This window comes from Fomitiporia mediterranea (genome assembly GCF_000271605.1).
Source record: "Fomitiporia mediterranea MF3/22 unplaced genomic scaffold FOMMEscaffold_7, whole genome shotgun sequence".
NCBI classification, from domain to species: domain Eukaryota; kingdom Fungi; phylum Basidiomycota; class Agaricomycetes; order Hymenochaetales; family Hymenochaetaceae; genus Fomitiporia; species Fomitiporia mediterranea.
The window spans coordinates 1,175,143-1,195,136 of NW_006760392.1; the positions used below are offsets into that span (position 1 = coordinate 1,175,143).

General features: G+C 47.9%; 7 protein-coding genes across 7 annotated transcripts; 3 read left to right on the forward strand and 4 right to left on the reverse strand.

Annotated features, from left to right (window-relative positions):
* Positions 1-1,443, forward strand: FOMMEDRAFT_29124 (uncharacterized protein; the record flags this gene model as incomplete). The annotated part of the gene is made up of 8 exons (XM_007267363.1): positions 1-39; positions 175-186; positions 340-491; positions 551-630; positions 685-1,059; positions 1,113-1,137; positions 1,189-1,315; positions 1,378-1,443. The coding sequence occupies 8 exons, from the start codon at positions 1-3 to the stop codon at positions 1,441-1,443; spliced, it is 876 nt and encodes a 291-aa protein (XP_007267425.1).
* A 641-nt stretch (positions 1,444-2,084) lies between these two features.
* On the reverse strand, positions 2,085-2,823 carry FOMMEDRAFT_29125 (phosphoribosylglycinamide formyltransferase; the record flags this gene model as incomplete). Its single annotated transcript, XM_007267364.1, has 2 exons — positions 2,085-2,689; positions 2,757-2,823. 2 exons carry the CDS (start codon positions 2,821-2,823, stop codon positions 2,085-2,087), a joined length of 672 nt encoding a protein of 223 aa, XP_007267426.1.
* Positions 2,824-3,012: 189 nt separating this feature from the next.
* On the reverse strand, positions 3,013-5,036 carry FOMMEDRAFT_141203 (tryptophan synthase beta subunit-like PLP-dependent enzyme). The gene is made up of 6 exons (XM_007267365.1): positions 4,876-5,036; positions 4,410-4,822; positions 4,182-4,338; positions 3,505-4,125; positions 3,347-3,450; positions 3,013-3,293 (listed from the first exon to the last, which is right to left on the reverse strand). The coding sequence occupies exons 1-6, from the start codon at positions 4,924-4,926 to the stop codon at positions 3,038-3,040; spliced, it is 1,602 nt and encodes a 533-aa protein (XP_007267427.1). The 5' UTR covers positions 4,927-5,036; the 3' UTR covers positions 3,013-3,037.
* A 444-nt stretch (positions 5,037-5,480) lies between these two features.
* On the reverse strand, positions 5,481-6,252 carry FOMMEDRAFT_20778 (uncharacterized protein). Its single transcript, XM_007267366.1, has 3 exons — positions 6,053-6,252; positions 5,635-5,997; positions 5,481-5,559 (listed from the first exon to the last, which is right to left on the reverse strand). Exons 1-2 carry the CDS (start codon positions 6,061-6,063, stop codon positions 5,724-5,726), a joined length of 285 nt encoding a protein of 94 aa, XP_007267428.1. The 5' UTR covers positions 6,064-6,252; the 3' UTR covers positions 5,481-5,559; positions 5,635-5,723.
* A 4,043-nt stretch (positions 6,253-10,295) lies between these two features.
* On the reverse strand, positions 10,296-14,768 carry FOMMEDRAFT_168578 (zinc finger dihydrouridine synthase). The gene is made up of 15 exons (XM_007267367.1): positions 14,667-14,768; positions 14,329-14,607; positions 13,908-14,271; positions 13,652-13,853; positions 13,567-13,598; positions 13,462-13,489; positions 13,182-13,412; positions 12,959-13,125; positions 12,797-12,899; positions 12,545-12,738; positions 12,473-12,492; positions 12,253-12,410; positions 11,748-12,193; positions 11,417-11,685; positions 10,296-11,366 (listed from the first exon to the last, which is right to left on the reverse strand). Exons 1-13 carry the CDS (start codon positions 14,711-14,713, stop codon positions 12,057-12,059), a joined length of 1,962 nt encoding a protein of 653 aa, XP_007267429.1. The 5' UTR covers positions 14,714-14,768; the 3' UTR covers positions 10,296-11,366; positions 11,417-11,685; positions 11,748-12,056.
* A 155-nt stretch (positions 14,769-14,923) lies between these two features.
* On the forward strand, positions 14,924-16,978 carry FOMMEDRAFT_124188 (WD40 repeat-like protein; the record flags this gene model as incomplete). The annotated part of the gene is made up of 5 exons (XM_007267368.1): positions 14,924-15,239; positions 15,296-15,411; positions 15,465-15,839; positions 15,893-16,296; positions 16,348-16,978. The coding sequence occupies 5 exons, from the start codon at positions 14,924-14,926 to the stop codon at positions 16,874-16,876; spliced, it is 1,740 nt and encodes a 579-aa protein (XP_007267430.1). The 3' UTR covers positions 16,877-16,978.
* A 233-nt stretch (positions 16,979-17,211) lies between these two features.
* On the forward strand, positions 17,212-19,895 carry FOMMEDRAFT_86596 (MFS general substrate transporter; the record flags this gene model as incomplete). The annotated part of the gene is made up of 13 exons (XM_007267369.1): positions 17,212-17,374; positions 17,429-17,527; positions 17,585-17,730; positions 17,781-17,962; positions 18,048-18,209; positions 18,245-18,326; positions 18,379-18,395; positions 18,450-18,785; positions 18,841-18,928; positions 18,987-19,277; positions 19,371-19,430; positions 19,504-19,757; positions 19,820-19,895. The coding sequence occupies 13 exons, from the start codon at positions 17,212-17,214 to the stop codon at positions 19,893-19,895; spliced, it is 1,956 nt and encodes a 651-aa protein (XP_007267431.1).
* Between the last annotated feature and the right edge of the window lie 99 nt (positions 19,896-19,994).

Here is a 19,994-nt window from a genome sequence, read left to right on the forward strand (position 1 = left end):
ATGGCTTCCATACCTACTCGACTCGACTTTGACGAAACGGTAGGTTGTCGGTTTTCTTGACAAATCGTGCGTTACATTAATATGACGAAGCTGGGATATGTATTTCTCGGTGCCATGTACGTCCTCCCGGTTAGAATGAGAAGGTACTAACTGTACTGACTCTGTGTATTCTAGCTTTTCTACAGCGTAGGTTGTCGCATGTACCAATTGTGTCATTCGAGGCTCATCATCTACCAAGGCTCTGGGGCATCGGTTGTCTTCAACTTTATTACTATTTCGAAGTTAGCCACCCAAATGTCTAGCTATCACAACGGTTGTATTTATGTCTGGCTCATTTAGAAATGCCCAAAAACCGAAAAGCTTTGGCTTAAAGCATACACCTCTTTGGTGTGGTCTCTTGATACTGCACATCAAATTCTTCTCGTAATCGCGCTGTACAAGTATTGCGTGTCGAACTATGGGAACTTACTCTATCTGACACGCCCACAGAGGTGACTTTTCCCTTTATTCTAGCTATTGACACTTATAGAAGTGCAACATTTGTCAACAGGATCCTAATCAATGAGGCGGTTATTTCGGCCATCATTGATGCCATGGTTCAGTCGCTCCTGCTTATGCGTGCATGGATCCGTAAGCTGCAATAATACTCCAATTTTAAATTAGCATTGAAATCCTTTTGTACAGTGAGTAACAACAACTGGCTGGTCATAGGTGCACTTTCTGCAGCTATTTTAGCCCATTTCTCGATTATCATCGCATATTTCGGACAAATCTATCACTTTACCCAGTTCACACAGCTTCTAAGCGTCATCAATACTGAACGCGCAATGAACGCTGTTGTCGCCGCTATGGAGTTTTTCATCTCCGCCGTCCTTGTTTCCCTATTGTGGAAGCATCGCTCTCGCGTAAGGAAGACGGATTCGGTTGTTCAGCGACTCATTTTGTATACGATTAATACCGGGTTGATAACAGGCCTCTGGGCAGTAGTGGCTTTGATCGGCGCTGTCGTGAAACCTGATTCGCTGATTTACCTCCTTGTTGACTTTGTCATTCCCAAATGTGAGCATTACCTACTTACCATGACGAATTTGTTGGTAACTGACACCTACTAGTATACGTAAACTGCATGCTTGCTTCGTCAGTGCAGTGCATATTATTGCAGCTTTCTGCCACTGAGATGATGTTTAGGTTAAACGCTCGCTCGAGTCTTCGTGAAGATCTCTCCAGTGATGGAGGGCTTGTCAGTATCCATCTGGACGATATTCATTCTGTATCTCGTGAAAGGCTTGAAAGGTCTAGGTTTGGGTCGCGTAAGGTAAGCTCCTTGCTGTTATTTTTGTTAAGATTGGATCAAACAGTTGTACGCATTTGATTCAGTCCTCAGCACCGAGAGCAATTGAATGCAGGGTAGACGTGGACTGCACCAGTTCTGAAGATGTATAATCAACTTTAATGCACGTTGAGACACACTTCTGATACCGTTTCTCCCAATAACAGACACCCGAACAGGACATCTCAACCTCAGAGATTACCGTGTCAAGGACCGCATCGTCGCTCGTGTAGGAGTTTTACGTTCGAAGTACTACTCCGGCCTTCGAATTGGCAAAACATGCCTAGTTGCTTATACTATATCCAATACACTCAGAGGAGATGTGGAATGAAAGGGCCACGAATAGTGGCGGGCGGGGCTACGATGGCTTGGAAATGAATTCAGTTCAGTGAAGGAATACACAAATTCTTTTCGAAGATTTATTGTTTACTACGCGGGCAAGCTAGAAGCTTATAGATGCGTAGTTTTCCTTCAAGTTTAGGGAGATGAACTGCACCGGTGTGATCAATGAGAAGCAGTCAATATTTGGCTTCCAGACGGCATCTGGAGAAAGGACATAACAATATTAATGCTGCCAAGAACTGAACCTAATACCACACCGCGAGGGAGTGGAATCTCCTGTGGAATAAGCTGAGAATGGACCGACGGATTTTGGAGAATAGACCCTGAGCGACCGAAATCATCTGCAAAACAGCCATCGAGATAATCGAGCGCATATACACATTGCTTACATTTTATGAAGTAGCACAATAACTTATGGGGTCTCTTCTAGAACTTTTGCAGACGCCTCGACGACTATCTCCCATTCCGTTTTATGCAGCCTCTCCTCAAAGACTTCTAATGGTTCCTCTTTCGCAAGCGGTACCTCCCTCACAACTATCGGCTCCCCTCTGTCGACTTCCTTGATTACCCGATGTATCATAACACCGACTTTATCGACTTCACCCCGCTGGAACGCATCATATCCGCGTTCAATCGCATTCGCACCATCAAAGGCACCAGGTAAAGCAGGATGGAGGTTGATCACAGGTATGCTCTTCCCCCTCTCCTTCGCAGCTTCTTCAACAAGATCAAGGAACGCCTCGCTAAGGACATGCATCCATCCAGCGAGTACAACGAGGTCCGGTTTTGCATCTAAAACGATCTTGGCGATCTCTCGGTCGTAATCCACACGCGTTGCGTCTGGATGGGACTTGAGGTATGGTTGGAGAGCGAGGTAGGCCGTTGGAATTGGCGGAACGGCGTTCATTGCGCGTGTGAGACCGTATGCGGCTTTGCGGTTTGAGAGAACGAGGGCGATCTCGCTGTTAGGGAGGGCGGGTGTGTTTTGTGCATCGATGAGTGCTTGCAGGTTTGCGCCTGATAGAAGCATTGGTGAACGATGGAATCAGCGTAGATGCGTCCATTATAAGTGACAATAACTGACCTGAGCCGGAAATGAGGACGACTATACGTCTCTTTTGAGACTGGAGTTCCTGAACTACATCGGTCATTGCGGAAGGACACTACTTGCATCAGTTTCAGTCACTGTCTCTCGAACACTTTAAAATTTGAATGAAGAGATAAGATAAGATAGAGTTATTCTGACATAAGTACTAAATCTAATTTCTATTCGTCCCAGCGACTGCAATAGAAGAGACTCCTGTCGAAGGACATCAATATTCCTGCATTCTCTATTTCTACATTTCTTAGTCCAAGTAGGTGTAATCAAACAGCTAGCTTTCCCGATCCATTAGACTCCTTTTCCTGTGCAACACTCTCAATGACGGCTTTTACTAGCTCAATATCTACAGCATCTACGTTAATAACCCGACGCTCTCGCTCCAGAAGGCCCTTAAACTCTGAGGGTAGCACGTCACGTTCAAAGCTGAAAGTTGGTTCACTCGCAAGCGCTTGCGTGACGGCTTCGGAGAATTTGGCAGGATGTGCAGTCGCTAGCACAATCTGCACTGCTGATGGGCGGCTATAATATGAACGTCAGTGGGGGAGAATGTTGGAGGAATAGGGATAACATACTTCTGTGGGGCGATGAGACTTGCAGCTGAAAGACCTACGGCGGTGTGCGGATCTGCGATGTATGATGATGATGCCTTGTAGAAAGATTGAATCGTCTCGAGCGTCTAAAATACCGTCGGTCAGGACCACTGATGATGAGCGCAGTGATGTACACGTACCTGCTCATCAGATATACGCTCAGCGATGAAGTCACGACGCGCTAGCTCCAAAATAGCCATTGGTACCTCAACACGCCCATCAGACTTCACTTTGCTCATCCAGTTGGTGACACTCGCGCAAGCTGCAGCGCGGTTCCTCCCACCCGTCCCTTCAAATGCGAGGTACCAGAGTAGGCGTTCAAAGTTACTTGAGACAAGGATGTCCATTGCGGGACTGAGCGTTGCGCGCACGCCTCCCGTCTGTGCCTGTTTCCCATCTGATGCGCCAATCGCAGGTGCTGTAGCACCTTCGGCTGATATAGATGCACTCTTTTCGTATCTTCCGCTACGCCAGAAGCGTGCGAGGATGTCGTTCTCATTCGTCGCTACTGCAAGCCGCGCACAAGGGAGACCCATGCGCTTTGCGTAGAATCCGGCGAGGATGTCACCAAAATTCCCAGTTGGGACTACAAATTGCAGTTCTGCGTCGGACCCTGGTGGAAGTTGGCGTCGTACATTGAAGAACGCAAGGAAGTAGTATACTGTTTGGGCAAGGATACGCGCCCAGTTTATTGAGTTGATCGCTCCGAGTCGATGGGTAGCATTGAACTCGGCATCGGCGAATAAAGCTTTGACGATGTCCTGTGTTTACTATAAATAAATAGACCATGTTAAATGACCGAGGAAAGAAATCTTACCTGACAATCATCAAACGTGCCTTTGACGGCGATGTTATGCACGTTATAATCCGTCACCGTCGTCATTTGTGCTTCTTGGATGGGTGATACACGTCCCTTTGGATGTAGAATGAAGATTGAGATGTCCCTCTTATTCCGCAATCCATAGATTGCCGCACTTGGATTATTCACGGCGCATACAGTCAATTAAGGGGTGTATTAATGCCGGGTATGGCGGATTTCCCTTACCTTCCTGTATCGCCACTAGTCGCACCCACAACGGTCAACCTTTCCCTCTGTTCACCGGTCTTGCCTACGTTTCTCCTTAAGAGGAAGAATTCGAAGAGGTTACCAAGGAGTTGCAGTGCAACGTCCTTGAACGCAAAAGTTGGACCGTGAAATAGTTCAAGAATGAACAGGTTGTCGTCCAGTTTTTTCAATGGAGTGATATCGGGATGCCGGAACGAGCTATATGAATTGTTTATAAGAGCGCGCAGCTCATCGTGCGACATTTCAGCAGCATCGATGTAGAGTGACAAGACTTCAAAGGAGAGCTGTTGGAATGAGAGTGACGCCCATCTTGTCTGCCAATCCTCTGGAAGTTTAGGTATCTCCGTTGGGATATACAATCCACCGTCTGGAGCAAGTCCTGTCAGGACTGTCTAAAGGATCCGTTCGTCAATAAACCTGTAGACAGACATGTGGAATTGTCAACCTCTTCGAAGGAGAGTTCCTTCCCATCGCCTTTTGTAGAAAAGTACTTCATGGATGAAAAGACACTATATGTACTTCCAAGCTGTGGAAGTTCATAGACGAGTGTATCTAATAGGGCAAATTTGAGTACTGACTCGTCGAGATGCCAGACCGGTAAATTTTGACGATCGACGCTGGCAAAGAGCAGGAATTGACAAGGTGCACGTGATATCATCGGAATTTTCGGGCCTGACCTGAACAGTGAAAACAGTGAAATGGAAATGGTCCTTGTCATTTCATTTGCCATCGTATGCCAAGTGATTGCACATCTCGTTCATGCCTGTCTTCTCGCATTTTGTATATTCGTGAAACATACATGGTACATGTGTCACACAGGGACACGAACAAGCGGCTCCGAGTCGCGCAGAGGCGACGGCGCAGAACCCGATGTCTCCAACGGCCATCATTGGACATGCGGTCCACGATCAGTAGTTGTTACCTGTAATGTGCTCATGATGCACAGGTCTCTCAGACGCCTGACAGTTATTGGTGCTGTGGTCGTGTCGCCAAATGATGCGACCAATCAAACCATCATCAAAAGGAACAGCCCCCCGCCTGACTGCTGTCCCGCGCCAGACTTCTCATGCTTCTGCCTGTTATCGTAATTCCAAAAGTCTGTGAACTGGTATACTCGGAAGCAGATTTTGTGCGTTATGATTTGTTGACATCTTTTCAACTGACGCTGATCCTCAATCCTGCATCTCTCCTTACTTCGAGAAAGGTTGATATATTCTCGAGGATGGTGATCGTTTGTTGGGCGCAGCTGCGAGATCTCGATAGTAGGAAACTGATATCGCAGCTTGAGCGAAGTCAACTCTTCACGTCAGACATGACCGCATTAGAGTATATTACCCGCGATCTGACCCCGCGGTTGAATCTCAACAATATTGATCTCCTCAGGCCAAGAATGATTCGTGCTCCTCGGTGTCTGACTGCTGCAGTGTGTTGTCCGTGGCTTCGCTTAGAATCAGACATGATGGGTTGCTGGGAGCCGTTGCTACGTAGGATGTCCTGACCGCATGAATTGGTTCCGAAGCTTCGGAAGCGACGTCCGGGATCTGAGTTGGTTGAAGTAGCGCATAGAGTACAGGTCTTCCAAAGCCAACTGAATGTGATGCTAACATGTGTTAACTTGACAGATATTTATCATTACGACTATGTTGTCACTACCTTGGTATCAGGGGTGCTCACTGTCAATTAGGCGTGCGATTCAGCCTTGACATCTGCATACAGTAGCCGCTGTTTTCGAATTCCTGCAAATTTGTATTCTTGAGGGAACACGAGAGTAACCGGTCTGCTCATCAAAACACGATTGCTTCTGCGGGATGACCGATCATCGTACCTTGCTACAGTCAATAAGGCGTTCTTAAGATTCCAAAAAATAACTTGGCTGTCGGATTTAGAAGCCTGGGTCATTGACCATGTGAAGACGTGTGTGTAAACCCGAGTATTTATACGCGAGAAAAAGAATTGATTTGTTTTCTACCGCCTATTCAGTGGCATCACATCCAAGAGATGGTGAGTTGATCAATGGCTTGTTTTGCAAGTTGTTATAAAATCCCACCACTTAGATGCCGTATTTGAATCAACGATGATAACCTGTGGGACTTTTGGATTCAAAGCTATCAAGGCGGAAGACTGCACTTCCTCCACGCCCATACATATCTGATTGTCAAGTTAGGCATCTCTTATATGGATATGGAAGACGAGCTTTGAAATGGCAGGCGAACCCCACAAATGATTCGTGATCCTGCGAAATGCTGACATGACTGAATGCGTTTACAGCTCTTCTGAGTTGTTCAGTTACCCGGAACGAGCCGACCATCTGTTGATCGAACGAGTAATTTTGACTCTGAGAAAGGCTCCGCTATGCATATGGACGAATTTCCCTACGCCTTCATCTCCCTTTGCTGTGTATTAAGTCGCTTCAAGCGTGATATCCAGATCCGGAAGGCTGGACATATATCACGTCCAGTGATCGGTGGGAACTGCTACTGGAACCAGCGGCGCTTCATGCTGGACGGGCACCGCCTTGCATCTGTTTCCAACTTGCCATCATTTATATAGGTACCTTTACTTACGCGTCATTGCAATGCGGATGCCCCCATCGCTGCCGTTGTTCACTCTCATCGGGTACAAGCCTTTCTTCGCTACCCTCGGCGTTTGTCAAGTCCGGATCTTTCACTCTTGCCCTGTCAACTGTACTACTTAACTCACGCAGATCTGGCGTCCATTTGGATCCCTTGCTCTCCACCTTCAAGCATGTTATCGTTCATCAATATGGGGGGACGCAAGAAGCGCCCTCGGAAGAAGGGCTCACGGAACTTTAGTGGACCTAGTTCACGGGGACCTAGACGGAACTCACGAGGATCGGGCTCGTTCATGACATCTGGGACTGTCGGAGACATTGTCATTGAAAGACGTCCTTCAGCACGGCCTGTTTTGTCAGGAGAGCCGAGTAGACCGAGTAGAAGGAATGCTGTGGACGGGATGAAGGATGCTGCGACTTCTGCCTTAGTGGAGACGATTAGTGCTCCTAAGCGCTCACCCGAAATACAATTAGAGTTCAAACACGACTCGCTGTTGCAATCACTTCCGGAAGAATTCCTCAGATATAGAAAAGGTAGCATGACGAGCTCGGTGGATGACACTAGACCGTCTCCTTACATGCAGGTAAGTCACTATTTCCTGCTCCTTGGCCTACACTCTTTCGTCTTGTACAATGGAGGCCGGCAAGGTTTTCATTTGCGTGATCGAGTTGTGGACGCAGTTCCTGTTCATTGCACGCATCCTTCTCAAGCTTCCACGACGCTATTTTTATCCCAGAGATGCTGCTCATATCATCAACCATCGGGGACGTGAGCTCCACTGTCTACCATCTCTGCTTCCTTCGCAACCACCCATCATTTAAAACAAGACAGTATCGTACTTCGAATGATCGGTATTGTCGGCCCATGCATCTATTTATTGTTATCCAATTCCTTGCTACCAAGAGACACTGATCTTTGTTCTCAATTCCTGTATTTTCAGGGAATAGAACGGACTTCGAATTTTGAAGGAAGCCCTAGGAGCTTGGTCTGTCTCACCTTTCTATTCTTATTTTCGCTATACTCATTTTATGTCATCAGAGGGCACCTCAAGAGAAGGGCCGCCGGATGGGACCTTTACCCACCGTGACACCGATCAAAATACCTGCATCACCATTACAATCTATTCCTCCGAATTCACAGCAACGAATCTCACGTACTCGACACTCTCTCACGGCAAATTCTCTGGCATGGGCATCCGATTCAGAGGTCTCTCCCGTATCCGGGATGTCCGCAGCTCGGGATGTCCTCGCAGAATCCTTTTCATTCTCAGCACGAGGAAATGTATTTGGAGATGCGTCAACGAAGGAACGGGATAGTGGTGGCAGGTTTGCGCGCCAGGATTCGGCTACGCTTCCAAAGGAGAATGTCTGGGAAGGGTTAACGTACTCCCCCTCTATCTCTCGTAGGAGTTCAACACATTCGATCAAGAAGCGCAAGCATGATATCCGAGCTACGGACCTCCCTCCGTTCGATGCTTCTGCTTTACCGACGCCGCGTTGTAGAAAAGACGAAGTGAAAGGGAAAGCGAAACACGAAGACACGGAAGCGGAGCAGCCGCCTCCTCCGCCTCGGAAAGACAGCATGCATAATCATCAACGCTCTAGGAGTACGACAAGGAACCCACCACCTCCCGGTTTAACTCCAAGTGCGCAGAAATTGGGACAATCTGATCAAGCTGCTCTCCACCGGATATCTCGTATCTCGGAGGCTGACGTAGAAGCATCATCTTCACCACTGGTTGTGCCGACATCCGGGTCGACTTCGGACTCATTTTCGCGCAAATCCAAAGCACATTCGAGATCAAGGAAGGGAACCCCGGTGCTCAGCAGCCCACTCAAGGTTCCGTCCATGTTATCCACTCCATCGACATATTCGCAATATACTGCCTCTCCATTTGCTTCTCCGAATAAATCTGCAGGCGCTAGCTCGAGTAAATCTGACTACGACTATGAGTCGTTCCTTGAAGACTTTGAGTTCGTAAGTTCCGGACCGTCGTCTCGCGGAGGAAAGAGTGGCTACGCGGGGAGCGCAGACTCTCCGGGCTTCGTTCAGGTCCCGATGACGGCCCGGAGCGTGAGCTCTGCAAGTGGATCGAACTCAGCGTCGGCTACTGGTTCCGCTGGCTTTCTGCAGATATCGCCAAATACTTCTTCCCGTGCTGTCCAGGCCTCAACAGCAAAGCGGAGAAGGGAACGCTCCTCATCCTCGTCTCGTAATCCTCTTGCAAAAGCCAAAGTTTCGGGTAGCGCAAATGATCAATACCCGAACAATACTAGAAGGAACGGTTCGACCTCGTCTGCTGTTGCAGTTATTGGCAAGTCTCCTATATCAAGTCCTAGCTCTCATGGTTCGTCCCTTTATTCTTTTGTAATGGATTTCTAATCGCTTACAGACGCCTTAGAAGCTTTGCGAAGCGTGTCGGACAGTAATAAAGCCGTATTTCACTTTCCTGGTGGAGTCGCTAAGAGCAATGGTTTGAGTCCCAATGCGGACCATGCAGCAGACTCAATCCACAGCCCATTAAAGGTTCAGTCCACGAACCCTAAAGATTCAGAGTCCGAAATGCGGCGGCCATCTCTCCCCCAGCTTCACGTCACCAATCGGGGAGATTCTCCAAGTCCACCCTCGTCAGCATCACCTCCATCATGCCGCTCTCCAGACCTTTTGGATATGTTGATTCCAAATGGGCACATCGTCGCCCCCATTTCTCGCCGCCAGGTCGGTCGCAAGCGATCAGGCAGCACGCCGAGCCCAATCAAAATTACCCCCGCACATAGTCTGCGCTACCTGCCCATGAATGGTGATGATGATGAGCTGGAGATAAATGACGTGCGCAACAGTGTGCCAGAGGTGACGATGGGTGCGGAGAATGCACCTCTGTCTGGTGACATTCAGACTTTCCCTGAAACTCCCGTCCTATTTTCGCCAGACTACGCAATGAGCATCATGTCAAGGTCCAATTCTATAACGTTGGCCGCGAAACATCCCAACACAACACCCTACTTGTCTTCGAAGAATACGATTCCACTGCAATCTCTCGTAATAACACCTGCATCTTGTACGACCGAGGTAACAAAGATCACACCTATTGAACCTAACGGCGGGCTTTCTGTCAACAATGAAGCAACCTCGATGTCCTCAGCTTGTTCAAACAGTCCACCGATATCACCACTGCAGCCTCCCCCACCTTCTCCAGCCTCAGTTTTCCCAGCTCCGAAAGTCCAAACCGTCCTGAATGCGGTCCGTCAATCGCCTCCCCTTCTGGAACCTGTGCCTAAGAGAAGGGCTTCCCATATTCGTCCGCCGCTACCCTTCGGACCCCGCAAGCCAAATAGTCATGTAGGAAACTCGACGATAACGGCGCCTCTTACCTTTGCACCACGCCGCTCTGTTAGTGAAAGTGCGGCTGGCAACAGTCGAGCAATAATGAATGCAAAACCTGCAACTAAAAGGCCAGAGTCACCGTTGCCTACACCGACATTTAAGACAACTCCTGTTAACTGGCGTGGGCTTACTTTAGATGCGGCGAAATGGACGTTTAGCTCTTCACAGCTGCAGTCCATCGTGCGAATGGCCATCGAGCAATCTGCCCAGGCGTCGTCCATCAGACTTCTGTCGAGAGATGTTTACGAGAAACTCCCGGTAGAAATCGACAAATTGGAAGCGTGCCGCCTGGACATCCAGAAAGACTACAAAGTTCTAGTGAGACGGCGATGCTCCTTCATCCAGCGCTTGACATCGCTCTCTTCAAATGGCCGCGTAGTTGACATAACGGCTGTTGTACGAGATGCAGAAGAGCTCGCCAAGATAACAGCATCCTGTGATAAGCTCGTCGAAGAGTTGCACAACGTAGACGACCAGATTGCACAAATGTGCCGACTTCAAGACGTGCATCAAGCGAGTGCGCTTGCCGTTGCTTTGCGGAAACTGAATGCAAGTTTGTTCCGACAGACCTCAGAGGTGCAGAAACTCCAGTCAGAAATTATCAACATTCACGCGGAGCGAGATGAAGCGTGGCGGAAGGCGGAGGAGTTGGAACATGACCTAGATGCATTGGCCGAACAATCCGGATCCTCTCGGCGGAAATCCGTGTCTAGTAGCCGTAGATCTAGTCGAGTCTCACTTGCAAGGCAAAGCAGCTCAAGAACGAGCAAAGCTGGTCTACGCCTTTCTGGCCACAGTTATCAACGGCACAGTCAGAGATCTTCTGTATCATCTAGTTTGCTTGTTCATCATGCAACAAGTGCTCGCACCACCTTCTCTTCAGACATTGTTCCTCCGGTTCCTCCACTCCCTATTATGGACCCATCTTACAGATTCGGTACAAGCGGTATGCCATCTTCGCACCCACCAACATCGATCGGTAAGTTAAATATCACAACCGTTTGAAACATTGACTAATTTCGTTGTTAGCACAAACTTCTGCCATTCCCAGCACCTCGGACGGTCTATACGATGATGTTTACGATCTTCTCGGCGTCAAGCACGCCGATCGATCAATTCCCTCTCCTTCCCGACCCCACTCCGAAATATACTGCATCCCACCGTCCTGTACTCGTGAATCTGACAGAAAGAAGACGGGGTACGCCGTAAATGTGAAACCCGCTTTTCACTCCGAAACAATGCGCTTTCGTTCCGGTTCCCTTCCCTCATTAGTCCCACCTCAACCAGAGATAGAAGACGTGAGTACCAATTTACTATATTTCCTTTCATCTTGACCAATTCCTTAACCCTTTTCTGACAGGCGGACGCTATTATTGCAATGCTTGACTTCCGCGACTAACGCGAACACACATTCATTTCGCACGTTCCACTTTCCTATGATTTCCGCCTACGAACAATCAATTCTTCGTGTTTTGCTTAATATTCACTGTCTTTTCCTGGACTTTTATGGACTATCATTATTCTTGTCGCCTTCACCAATATACCGACTAGACACTATTATATTTGGATGTTCCACCTGGATGCGGAATTTCTTCTTCCCCAAAGTTTATTGTATTTCTAGCACTTCGCTTGATGTTCAATTTTTGCGTGTCAGTATGGTAGACTATCCCTATCCCTGACTTTCTTCAGCTCCATAGGAGTTGCTCTTGTGTTTCGGTGTGAACGTCCAACCTTCTGGTGCTTTGCCAAGGAACATTTCGGAGATTTTGACCCAGTCGCGACTATCCGTGCTTGCTAGCAATGTCTCTGCAGTACATCCGATTGGGATTAAGACACGACATCTAAGATTGGGATGCCAAACTGACCCAATTCATCTCGTCCTCTGAATGCTGGCGGGCGGTCATTCAAGCGTCCTGGGAGTACTTCAAGGAGTCCGATGGGTATATAGCGATGGGTGAAAGAGAGTGCTTCACAGAGGTAACGACGTGTGGTGTTCACACCTGTTGTATCGCTTCCGAAATGACTAAGTGAGGTATTGGATGTTGTTCAGAATTTCTTCAAAAGACACGAGGGACTTAGACATACTTCAGACCATACTCTGCATACTGCGTCATGTGTTAAAATACCACATAAGGGAGGAAGAGGGAAGTAAATTACCTTCCGAGTGAGTTCAAGGCGCTCACGAGCACTGATGTCCCACTCTCTCCGTTCTTTTATTTCTGTGAAAATCCACGGCTTGATGAGCGCGCCTCGTCCGACCATCACCCCATCGACACCACTGTAATCTATGCTTCCCCAATAGTCTTGCGAAGAATAGGCGTCTCCGCCTCCGAATATCGGGATAGGAGCCACTTCATTTCAGGAGTTCATAAGTAAGTAGCGAAGAGTTTGTTGACAGGAGGAACTTACACCCTTCTTCTACTTCTCTTGCGTGTACAGCATCGACACATTCCTTAATATAATCCCAGTCTGCGAGTTTGGTATACCGCTGTTGGCGGGTCCGGCCGTGTAGCTAGATTACTCCAAAGTGAATAACAGCTCCGGCTCGCTGTGAGAGAATTAAAAACTGACTGTCATTGCCCCTATACCTGTCTCTGCCGCGAGACGAGGCATGAACTTATGAGCAGTATTCTTTCCTTCTTTCACTCCAGTCCTGAGTTTGACAGTGAGGGGAATCTCGCCTAGTGCCCTGCTCATACCGACGAGTATCTTGCTCAGCTTCGCGGGGGCATCCAGAACTAGGGAAAACGACGTTTGCAGAAGTAATTATTCTTCGCGAAGAAGGAAAACTTACGTGCAGAACCACTTCCAGCTCGAAACACCAAGTCAATCGGGCATCCGCAATTGACGTCAACGAAATCAATGCCTCGAGGACCGAATTCTCGTGCCATAACTTCGGCGATTGCAGCTAGTGGTCCAGGCTTACTACCTGCCAATTGTACACCGAACGTTCGTTCCGAGGGATGCCGGCGAACAAGGGACCATTCTTCCTTTGAACCTTGGAGAAATGATGTAGCTAGACCCACTGTCAATTGCTAATGAGAAAATGGATGAAGTTTCAGCGTTGAAATTACTCGCTTTCTCCGCAGGTGATATCGGCGCCTAGAGAGACACAGAGTTGCCTGAATGGCTACAATCTCGGTTATTTTGTCGCAGTAGAGTAATGCGGAATAGCCTACTAAGTTTCCAACGGTGGTGAGGGGAGCAAGGTCTAACCAGTTGATAAATCAGAATACCAGAAATTCCCATACGAAAAGAGCTTACAAGTGAGTCCACGCCAGTTTAGTCTTTTCTTCTCGTTAAATCTCATCGGGACATCTGGCGTATCTTTCTGTGACTCATTTTCGTCGGCCATAAGTTCTAATTCTGAGAACGTTGTTTGCGCGGTAGTTCTAGCTGGTTCCTTTTTCGTATTGCCAGATGTTTCCAACTCCTTCAAGTAAGCCTCCGTTATGGGTTGTGGATACTGTCACAACCATTAGCAACCTACGGAAGCTCAGAAAATATTGTACTTAAGCACCTTTTTCGATCGTAACTGCTTGAGGCTATCCAGTAGGATGTAATTGAGTTCAGTGGTGTCCAATTTGCGTCGAGCGACTTTCTCTTCATCTTTCACAATTTCCAGGGTGCCCGATTCCGTCTTCCTGATATGTGAACCCAGGAAACGACACTTAAATCCATGACTGCATTCTCCCTTGGCATCGAAAACCGGGCAATATACAGACGGATCCACAGATGGGGGGAGTTCCGATACGCTTGCAATATCATTCGAGCAGTCCGCTGCGGAGTAGGCTTGGATAGATACAGAATCGACACTAGTCGGAAACGTCAAGTCTTTTGGCTTCTGTGCAAGGTATTCGTCTATGTCATGCGTAAACCGGCAGCTAAACAAACGTTGATCAAGTTCACAGAATTTCTGCTGCGCATATATGCAGACCTACTCTTTACCAAATTCACACTCATTTCCAACAGCCACCTTCCAACAGAGCTCCAATTCATCCTTCATCTTTGCAAACCGGCGAGCCTTGTTGGCTCCAGTACGCTTCTTCTTTTCCTCCCTCGATAATTTTTGGCGCTTGCCTGGTGGAGTGCCATCTAGCCCGACATGCCCTTCATCATCTTGGTGCACTAAACCAGTGGTGCCTCTAATATGATTTGTTGAGCTCTCCGCTGCATCATCGTCTATAGCAGCAGCCCGAGGCTCTGTTGAGATTAGATATCTGTTCATGAGTTGAGTTGAATGGATAGGTTGTTAATTAGCCTGAAGTGAGGTACACACTCTGCCTTGATCGGAGCGGTTCCGGGCCTGAACCTTTGGACTTCCATCCCTACGTTACGCTTAATCTAAGTTAAATATAAGAGAATGCTTATGTGCAAGATGAAGAGGGTGTACCACGTTGCACCTTGTCTTGAGAGAAGGAGGAAAATACAAATATTGAAATAAATCAGATCGACACTGCTTAGTCACGTGCCATAAATTTTGAGAAAAGTCGAATTGGCTTGAAATTTCATCAGCTTTCGCTTTTGCTTAGCTCGATGCCCGACGCTTTCTTCGTCTCGAATAAGACGCGTAAGCGGAAGCGCTCCTTAGGAGTCAAATCTGCCTCCAGTTCAAGAAAGCAAGTCAATGGGAAAGGACGACCTGAAGGCAAGGCTCCAAACACAAAGAAGCGAAAGGACGAAGAACTCGAGTCGGACGCGACCAGGAGTGATGAAGATATTGACGACTTAGACTTGCGAGCCTCTGAAAGCGACCCAAATGCTAGCGGTGATGAGGATGAGCTCGAGACGCCTGCGGAGAAGCGTCTTAGGCTTGCGCAGGTATACTTGGATAGCGTGAAAGAGGAGCTTGGTGTGTATAGATATATTCACTCTAGTGATTAAGTGAGCTGACGAGGTTTCAAAAAGCAATGAATGCTGGCGAAGTTGATGCTGCAGAACTTGACCGCGAAATTATCGCGTCGAGGCTAAAACAAGATGTTATGCAGCATAGTGGAAGGATGCACAGATTCTTAGCAGCCTCCGTGTGTTGATGTCAATTTGTTTCAATATTTTAATTATCTGACTTTGTATAAAGCTTTATGTCCCTGATGAACCGCTATACCTCCGAACACGCGGGCACCGTCAAGCCGTCACAGGGGCCGTTGCGAGTCCGAGTGGGAAGTATCTGTTCACCTCTGGGAAAGAGGGCTCAATAATCCGAACGGATTTGTCGACCGGAAAACCCGTTGCGACGTTCTACAAGCTGAAATTGGGTGGACATACAGAGGGAAAGGGGAAAGGAAAGGCAATAGCGGATGTACACGGCCATACAGATGAGGTGCTTGCTCTTGCTCTGAGTGATGACGAGAAACTCCTAGCGAGTGGAGGAAAAGACAAGAAGCTTATTGTATGGGATGTGGGGAAAAACGAATGGCTCCGGAGCTTTGGCGGACATAAAGACACTATTTCTGTTCGTGTTTCTTTCTTTTTATAATGAACAGCTCTCACTCAATTCGGATTCAGGGTTTAGCCTTCCGTAAAGGCACTAACCAAGTTTATACCGCATCGCTGGATCGAACGCTGAAACTATTTGACTTATCGCCGAATGTCATGGGCTATGTCGACACACTTTTCGGACATCAGGACCATGTGGTCTGTCTGGATGCTCTTCGCGCCGAGACCGCTGTTAGTGTCGGTACCCGGGATCGTACAGCACGCTTTTGGAAGGTTGTCGATGAGACACAATTAGTCTTTAGAGGGGGAGGAGTTAGCAAAGTGCGTGAGGTTCTGGAAGGCGGACTAGAGGGTCTTGATGATGATGAAGGTACCCATCTGGGAAAGAGAGTAGAGAAAAGATACGAAGAGGGGTCTCTTGAATGTGTTGCAATGATTGATGAAAGTACTTTCGTTACGGGTGGGGATAGCGGGTTAGTGTTTTTGTCCCCTTCATGGAGGATCGAAGCCTGACATTACTGCAGCTCTTTATCAATATGGACTACTGGGAAGAAAAAGCCGATATTCACACAAGCTCTCGCACATGGAATGCATGACACGTATTCCGAGACAGAAGGGGTTGTGTCTACTCCACGCTGGATTACGTCCATAGCTTGTCTTCGCTACGGGGACGTGCTAGCATCGGGTTCGTGGTCTGGGCAGGTCCGTTTATGGAAGATCGCTGTCGACTCATCGAACAAGTCTCGACCTCTCAGCTTGACGTTAATAGGAGAGCTTCCAGCTCCTGGCTTTGTGAACTCGGTGCAAGTGTTATTAGTGCCGCGTACGGCAACTGATGGGTGGGAGTGGCTTGCAGCGAAGAGGGATAAAGCAGCAGGGAATAGTTCACAACCAAATGGAGATTCCGTTCTAGCAACAAACGAAAGGCATGCGAAGGAGAGTCTTATTGTTGTCGCTGGACTGGGTCGCGAACCGCGGTTAGGGCGTTGGATGACATTGAAGGGCGACGGTGCTTCAAACGGATCGCGTGTATTCGTCCTTCACCAAAAGTAATTTTACGCTCTAGCGTACTAACGCACGATCCGCACTCTGTCGTTTATTATGCGTTGTTACAGTATAGATTGTGCCTGTACTTTTTGCATACCGTTGCTTTTTTCAATGCTCATGGTCATATAATTAGTGTGGGTTACAACTTCCATATTTGAGTCGGATAATTCTCGCGTCACGAAGTCAAAGTCAGCCAGCGTCGATATCGCACAACCTAAAGACATACGACGACGACATAGCGCCACGTTCTTAGTTTGGACAGTGTACACTACAACGAGGAAACACAAAACGCTCACTTTCCTACGCTGAATGTCTCTAAGAGCGCATTATAGATCACCAAAATGACCGGTTTCAGTGCGCTTGCGGTTGCAGAGGATGCAGACGACAGAGAAGTACGATGGGTGGGCGTGTCAAGGATTCTTGGTCCACGATGGCTGCAGTTGCCACTCCTGACGATTGGGCTTCTTGGGGTGCAGGTGTTGTGGTCTGTCGAGATGTCGCAAGGTGAGATACTGCAGTTGTATTGGAGCTTTACGGATTTTACATGGCTTTTCCTAGCTTCGCCATATCTCATTCGACTAGGCCTCTCAAAATCACTCACGGCTATCGCTTTCTTAGCCGGTCCATTATCAGGTCTGCTTGTGCAGCCCCTAATAGGTATGAAATGGAAGCTTCACGCGCGAACTTCTGCTACAAAATGAACTGTTTCTCTAGGCGTAATAGCGGACAACTCGAAATCACGCTTCGGGAGAAGGAGACCCTACATGCTACTCGCCTCCGTCGTGTGTGCAGTCTCAACGCTTCTCCTTGGGTTTACTAGAGAATTAGTGTCCATTTTTACTTCGAGAGGAAGCGCAGTAGTGCGTTTTACGTTTGCGCGATTATCATCGTTTCTAACTTGGAAAAACAGAACGATTCGTTAACGATTGTCTTCGCCGTCATTGCTCTCTACGGCCTTGATTTCTCCGTCAACGCGGTACAAGCCGTTGATCGTGCTTTGATTGTAGACTCGATACCCACTTCTAAGCAACCAGCTGGCAATGCATGGGCGGCACGCATGCTAGGTTTAGGCAGTGTGCTCGGGTTCTTCATGTAAGTAAGTTTCTTTGAGGCAGGTTGCTTCTCTTGCAATGTTGCACTGCCAGATAGACTTACGTACCATTACTAAATTATGCAGAGGAAATGTGGACCTGACGAAAGTTTTTCCGATTTTCGGGAGAACTGAGCTGCAGGTCCTTTCTGTCATCGCTAGCTTCCTTCTTTTATTGACTCAATCAACAACGGCCGCATGCGTAAAAGAACGTGTACTCGTCTCTTCCTCGTGCGTCCCAAATATTTAGTCTGGACATTTACCTTATTTAACCTACTGTGCAGCAAAGCCCAGAAAAGTTTACGCGAAGAGATCCGGGAAATATGGGATAACCTGTTGAATTTACCCCGTGTGATCCGACAAATTGTCCGTACTAAGCTCCTACTTCTGTGGATTGTCGTTACTGACCCTCCTAAAGTGCATTATACAATTCCTGTTCGTTCTTTTTAATCTTCGCAGTACTCCTCTCACTTAACACAATACCTGCAGGGCTTGGTTTGCCTGGTTTCCAGTCTTGTTTTATACAGTAGTTTATGTCGGGGACTTATACAAGAAAGGCCTTCCAATTGCTGCAAATGCGGAGGAGGTCGAAGCACAAGATAAAGAAGCCAGTATCATCGGTTCTCGCGCATTGTTCCATCATGGACTTGTTGCGCTGGCAGCGAACTTCGTACTCCCGCTGTTTGTGAAGTCGGACTATGATTCAACGACATCCACGCCGTTAACGAGGAAGCCTTCGTTGCTTGATAGACTAAAAATTGTTCACCTGTGCGAGTTGTGGGCCTTCTCTCATCTACTTTTCGCAGTTTGTATGGGAGGCACATTGTAAGGGAGTTATCTCCAGTATATTTCTTGCACTGAATAAGTTCGCACTTAACAGCTTTGTGTCAACTGTTGGTGGAGCTTCATTCCTGATCACAATCGTTGGCTTCTCATGGGCCATCACTCAATGGGTCCCTTTCTCGTTGGTTCGTTCCAATCTTGGTCCTCTATCTGACTCCATGCTTATTCGCGCTTGCGATATAGCTCGCTGAAGAGATCTTAGCCTCTTCCCAAAGTGATTCATTTGACGACAATGGCTCTATATCCATTCAGCTTCTAGATCGACGACTATCTATGGAGCCAATGTCTGGAGAACCTGATGAAGAGCCTGATGAACGGCAAGGACTCATGGAAGACCTTCGGCACAAGCATCAGGCCGAACAAAGGGTATCTCAAGAAGGTGCAAATGACATGTCGCCCTCACCTGCGGAGTCACGAGCGTCGTCTATTGATGGCGTACGAACGAGGCTGAGTTCCGAGATGAATGCAAACGGAGTGTTGATGAACGGCATTGCCCGTCAAAGTCATGCGGACCTACACGCTGACGGCACGGTCCATAATCATTCTGCCCTTTATCCAGCCTCCGAGCGGGAACGCGCCTCGAGGAAGCGGTCCGGTGGCCTGCAAGCGAAGTCCGGAATTATCATTGTGCGTCATACCGTACACTCTGAGCTCATAATGAGGTGTTGAAATGAAGCATGACATCGGCATGTTTACGCAGGGAATTCATAACTTGTTCATTGTCGTCCCGCAATTCATCTCGACGGCATTCACATCGCTCATCTTTGCACTGTTCGATCCTGCCAAGTCAGTCCCACCAGGTCCCGATCCCGGACTCGGAATACCGGGGAACGGAACATTTCCCAACGCAGTGAGAAACGATACAGTGGATGCAAGCGCTACTATGTTTTACCCTAGGCAAGAAATGGGTGAAGCGGCAGCTCGCGGTGCTAATTCGGTCGCTGTTATATTTCGGTAAGTTTCCTTCCCCTTCTCGTTGCCTCGGAGCAGGATCGTGTTTGCTAACGGAGAAATAGCGTAGGAGGCATCGCGGCAACACTTGCATTCATTCTCTCATGGCGCCTCGCGCGAGAGCTAAAGAAGCGTCAGTGACACGTCACTTGCGGGCTTGATATCTTGCTGCTTTGTTGCTTTCTTACTCTGATAGTAAATGTATTATTTTAGTCTTCATATCTATTGTCATATTATGTG

Coding starts and splice junctions, on each gene's coding strand:
- FOMMEDRAFT_141203 (XM_007267365.1), bottom strand. CDS start 4,926: ATGAAGTACTTTTCTACAAAAGGCGATGGGAAGGAACTCTCCTTCGAA. Junction 4,823..4,875: donor AGGAACTCTCCTTCGAAGAG/GTTGACAATTCC, acceptor CGGATCCTTTAG/ACAGTCCTGACAGGACTTGC. Junction 4,339..4,409: donor ACTAGTGGCGATACAGGAAG/GTAAGGGAAATC, acceptor GAATAATCCAAG/TGCGGCAATCTATGGATTGC.
- FOMMEDRAFT_168578 (XM_007267367.1), bottom strand. CDS start 14,713: ATGGAAGTCCAAAGGTTCAGGCCCGGAACCGCTCCGATCAAGGCAGA. Junction 14,272..14,328: donor GAGTGTGAATTTGGTAAAGA/GTAGGTCTGCAT, acceptor ACGTTTGTTTAG/CTGCCGGTTTACGCATGACA. Junction 12,739..12,796: donor AAGAGAAGTAGAAGAAGGGT/GTAAGTTCCTCC, acceptor CCTGAAATGAAG/TGGCTCCTATCCCGATATTC.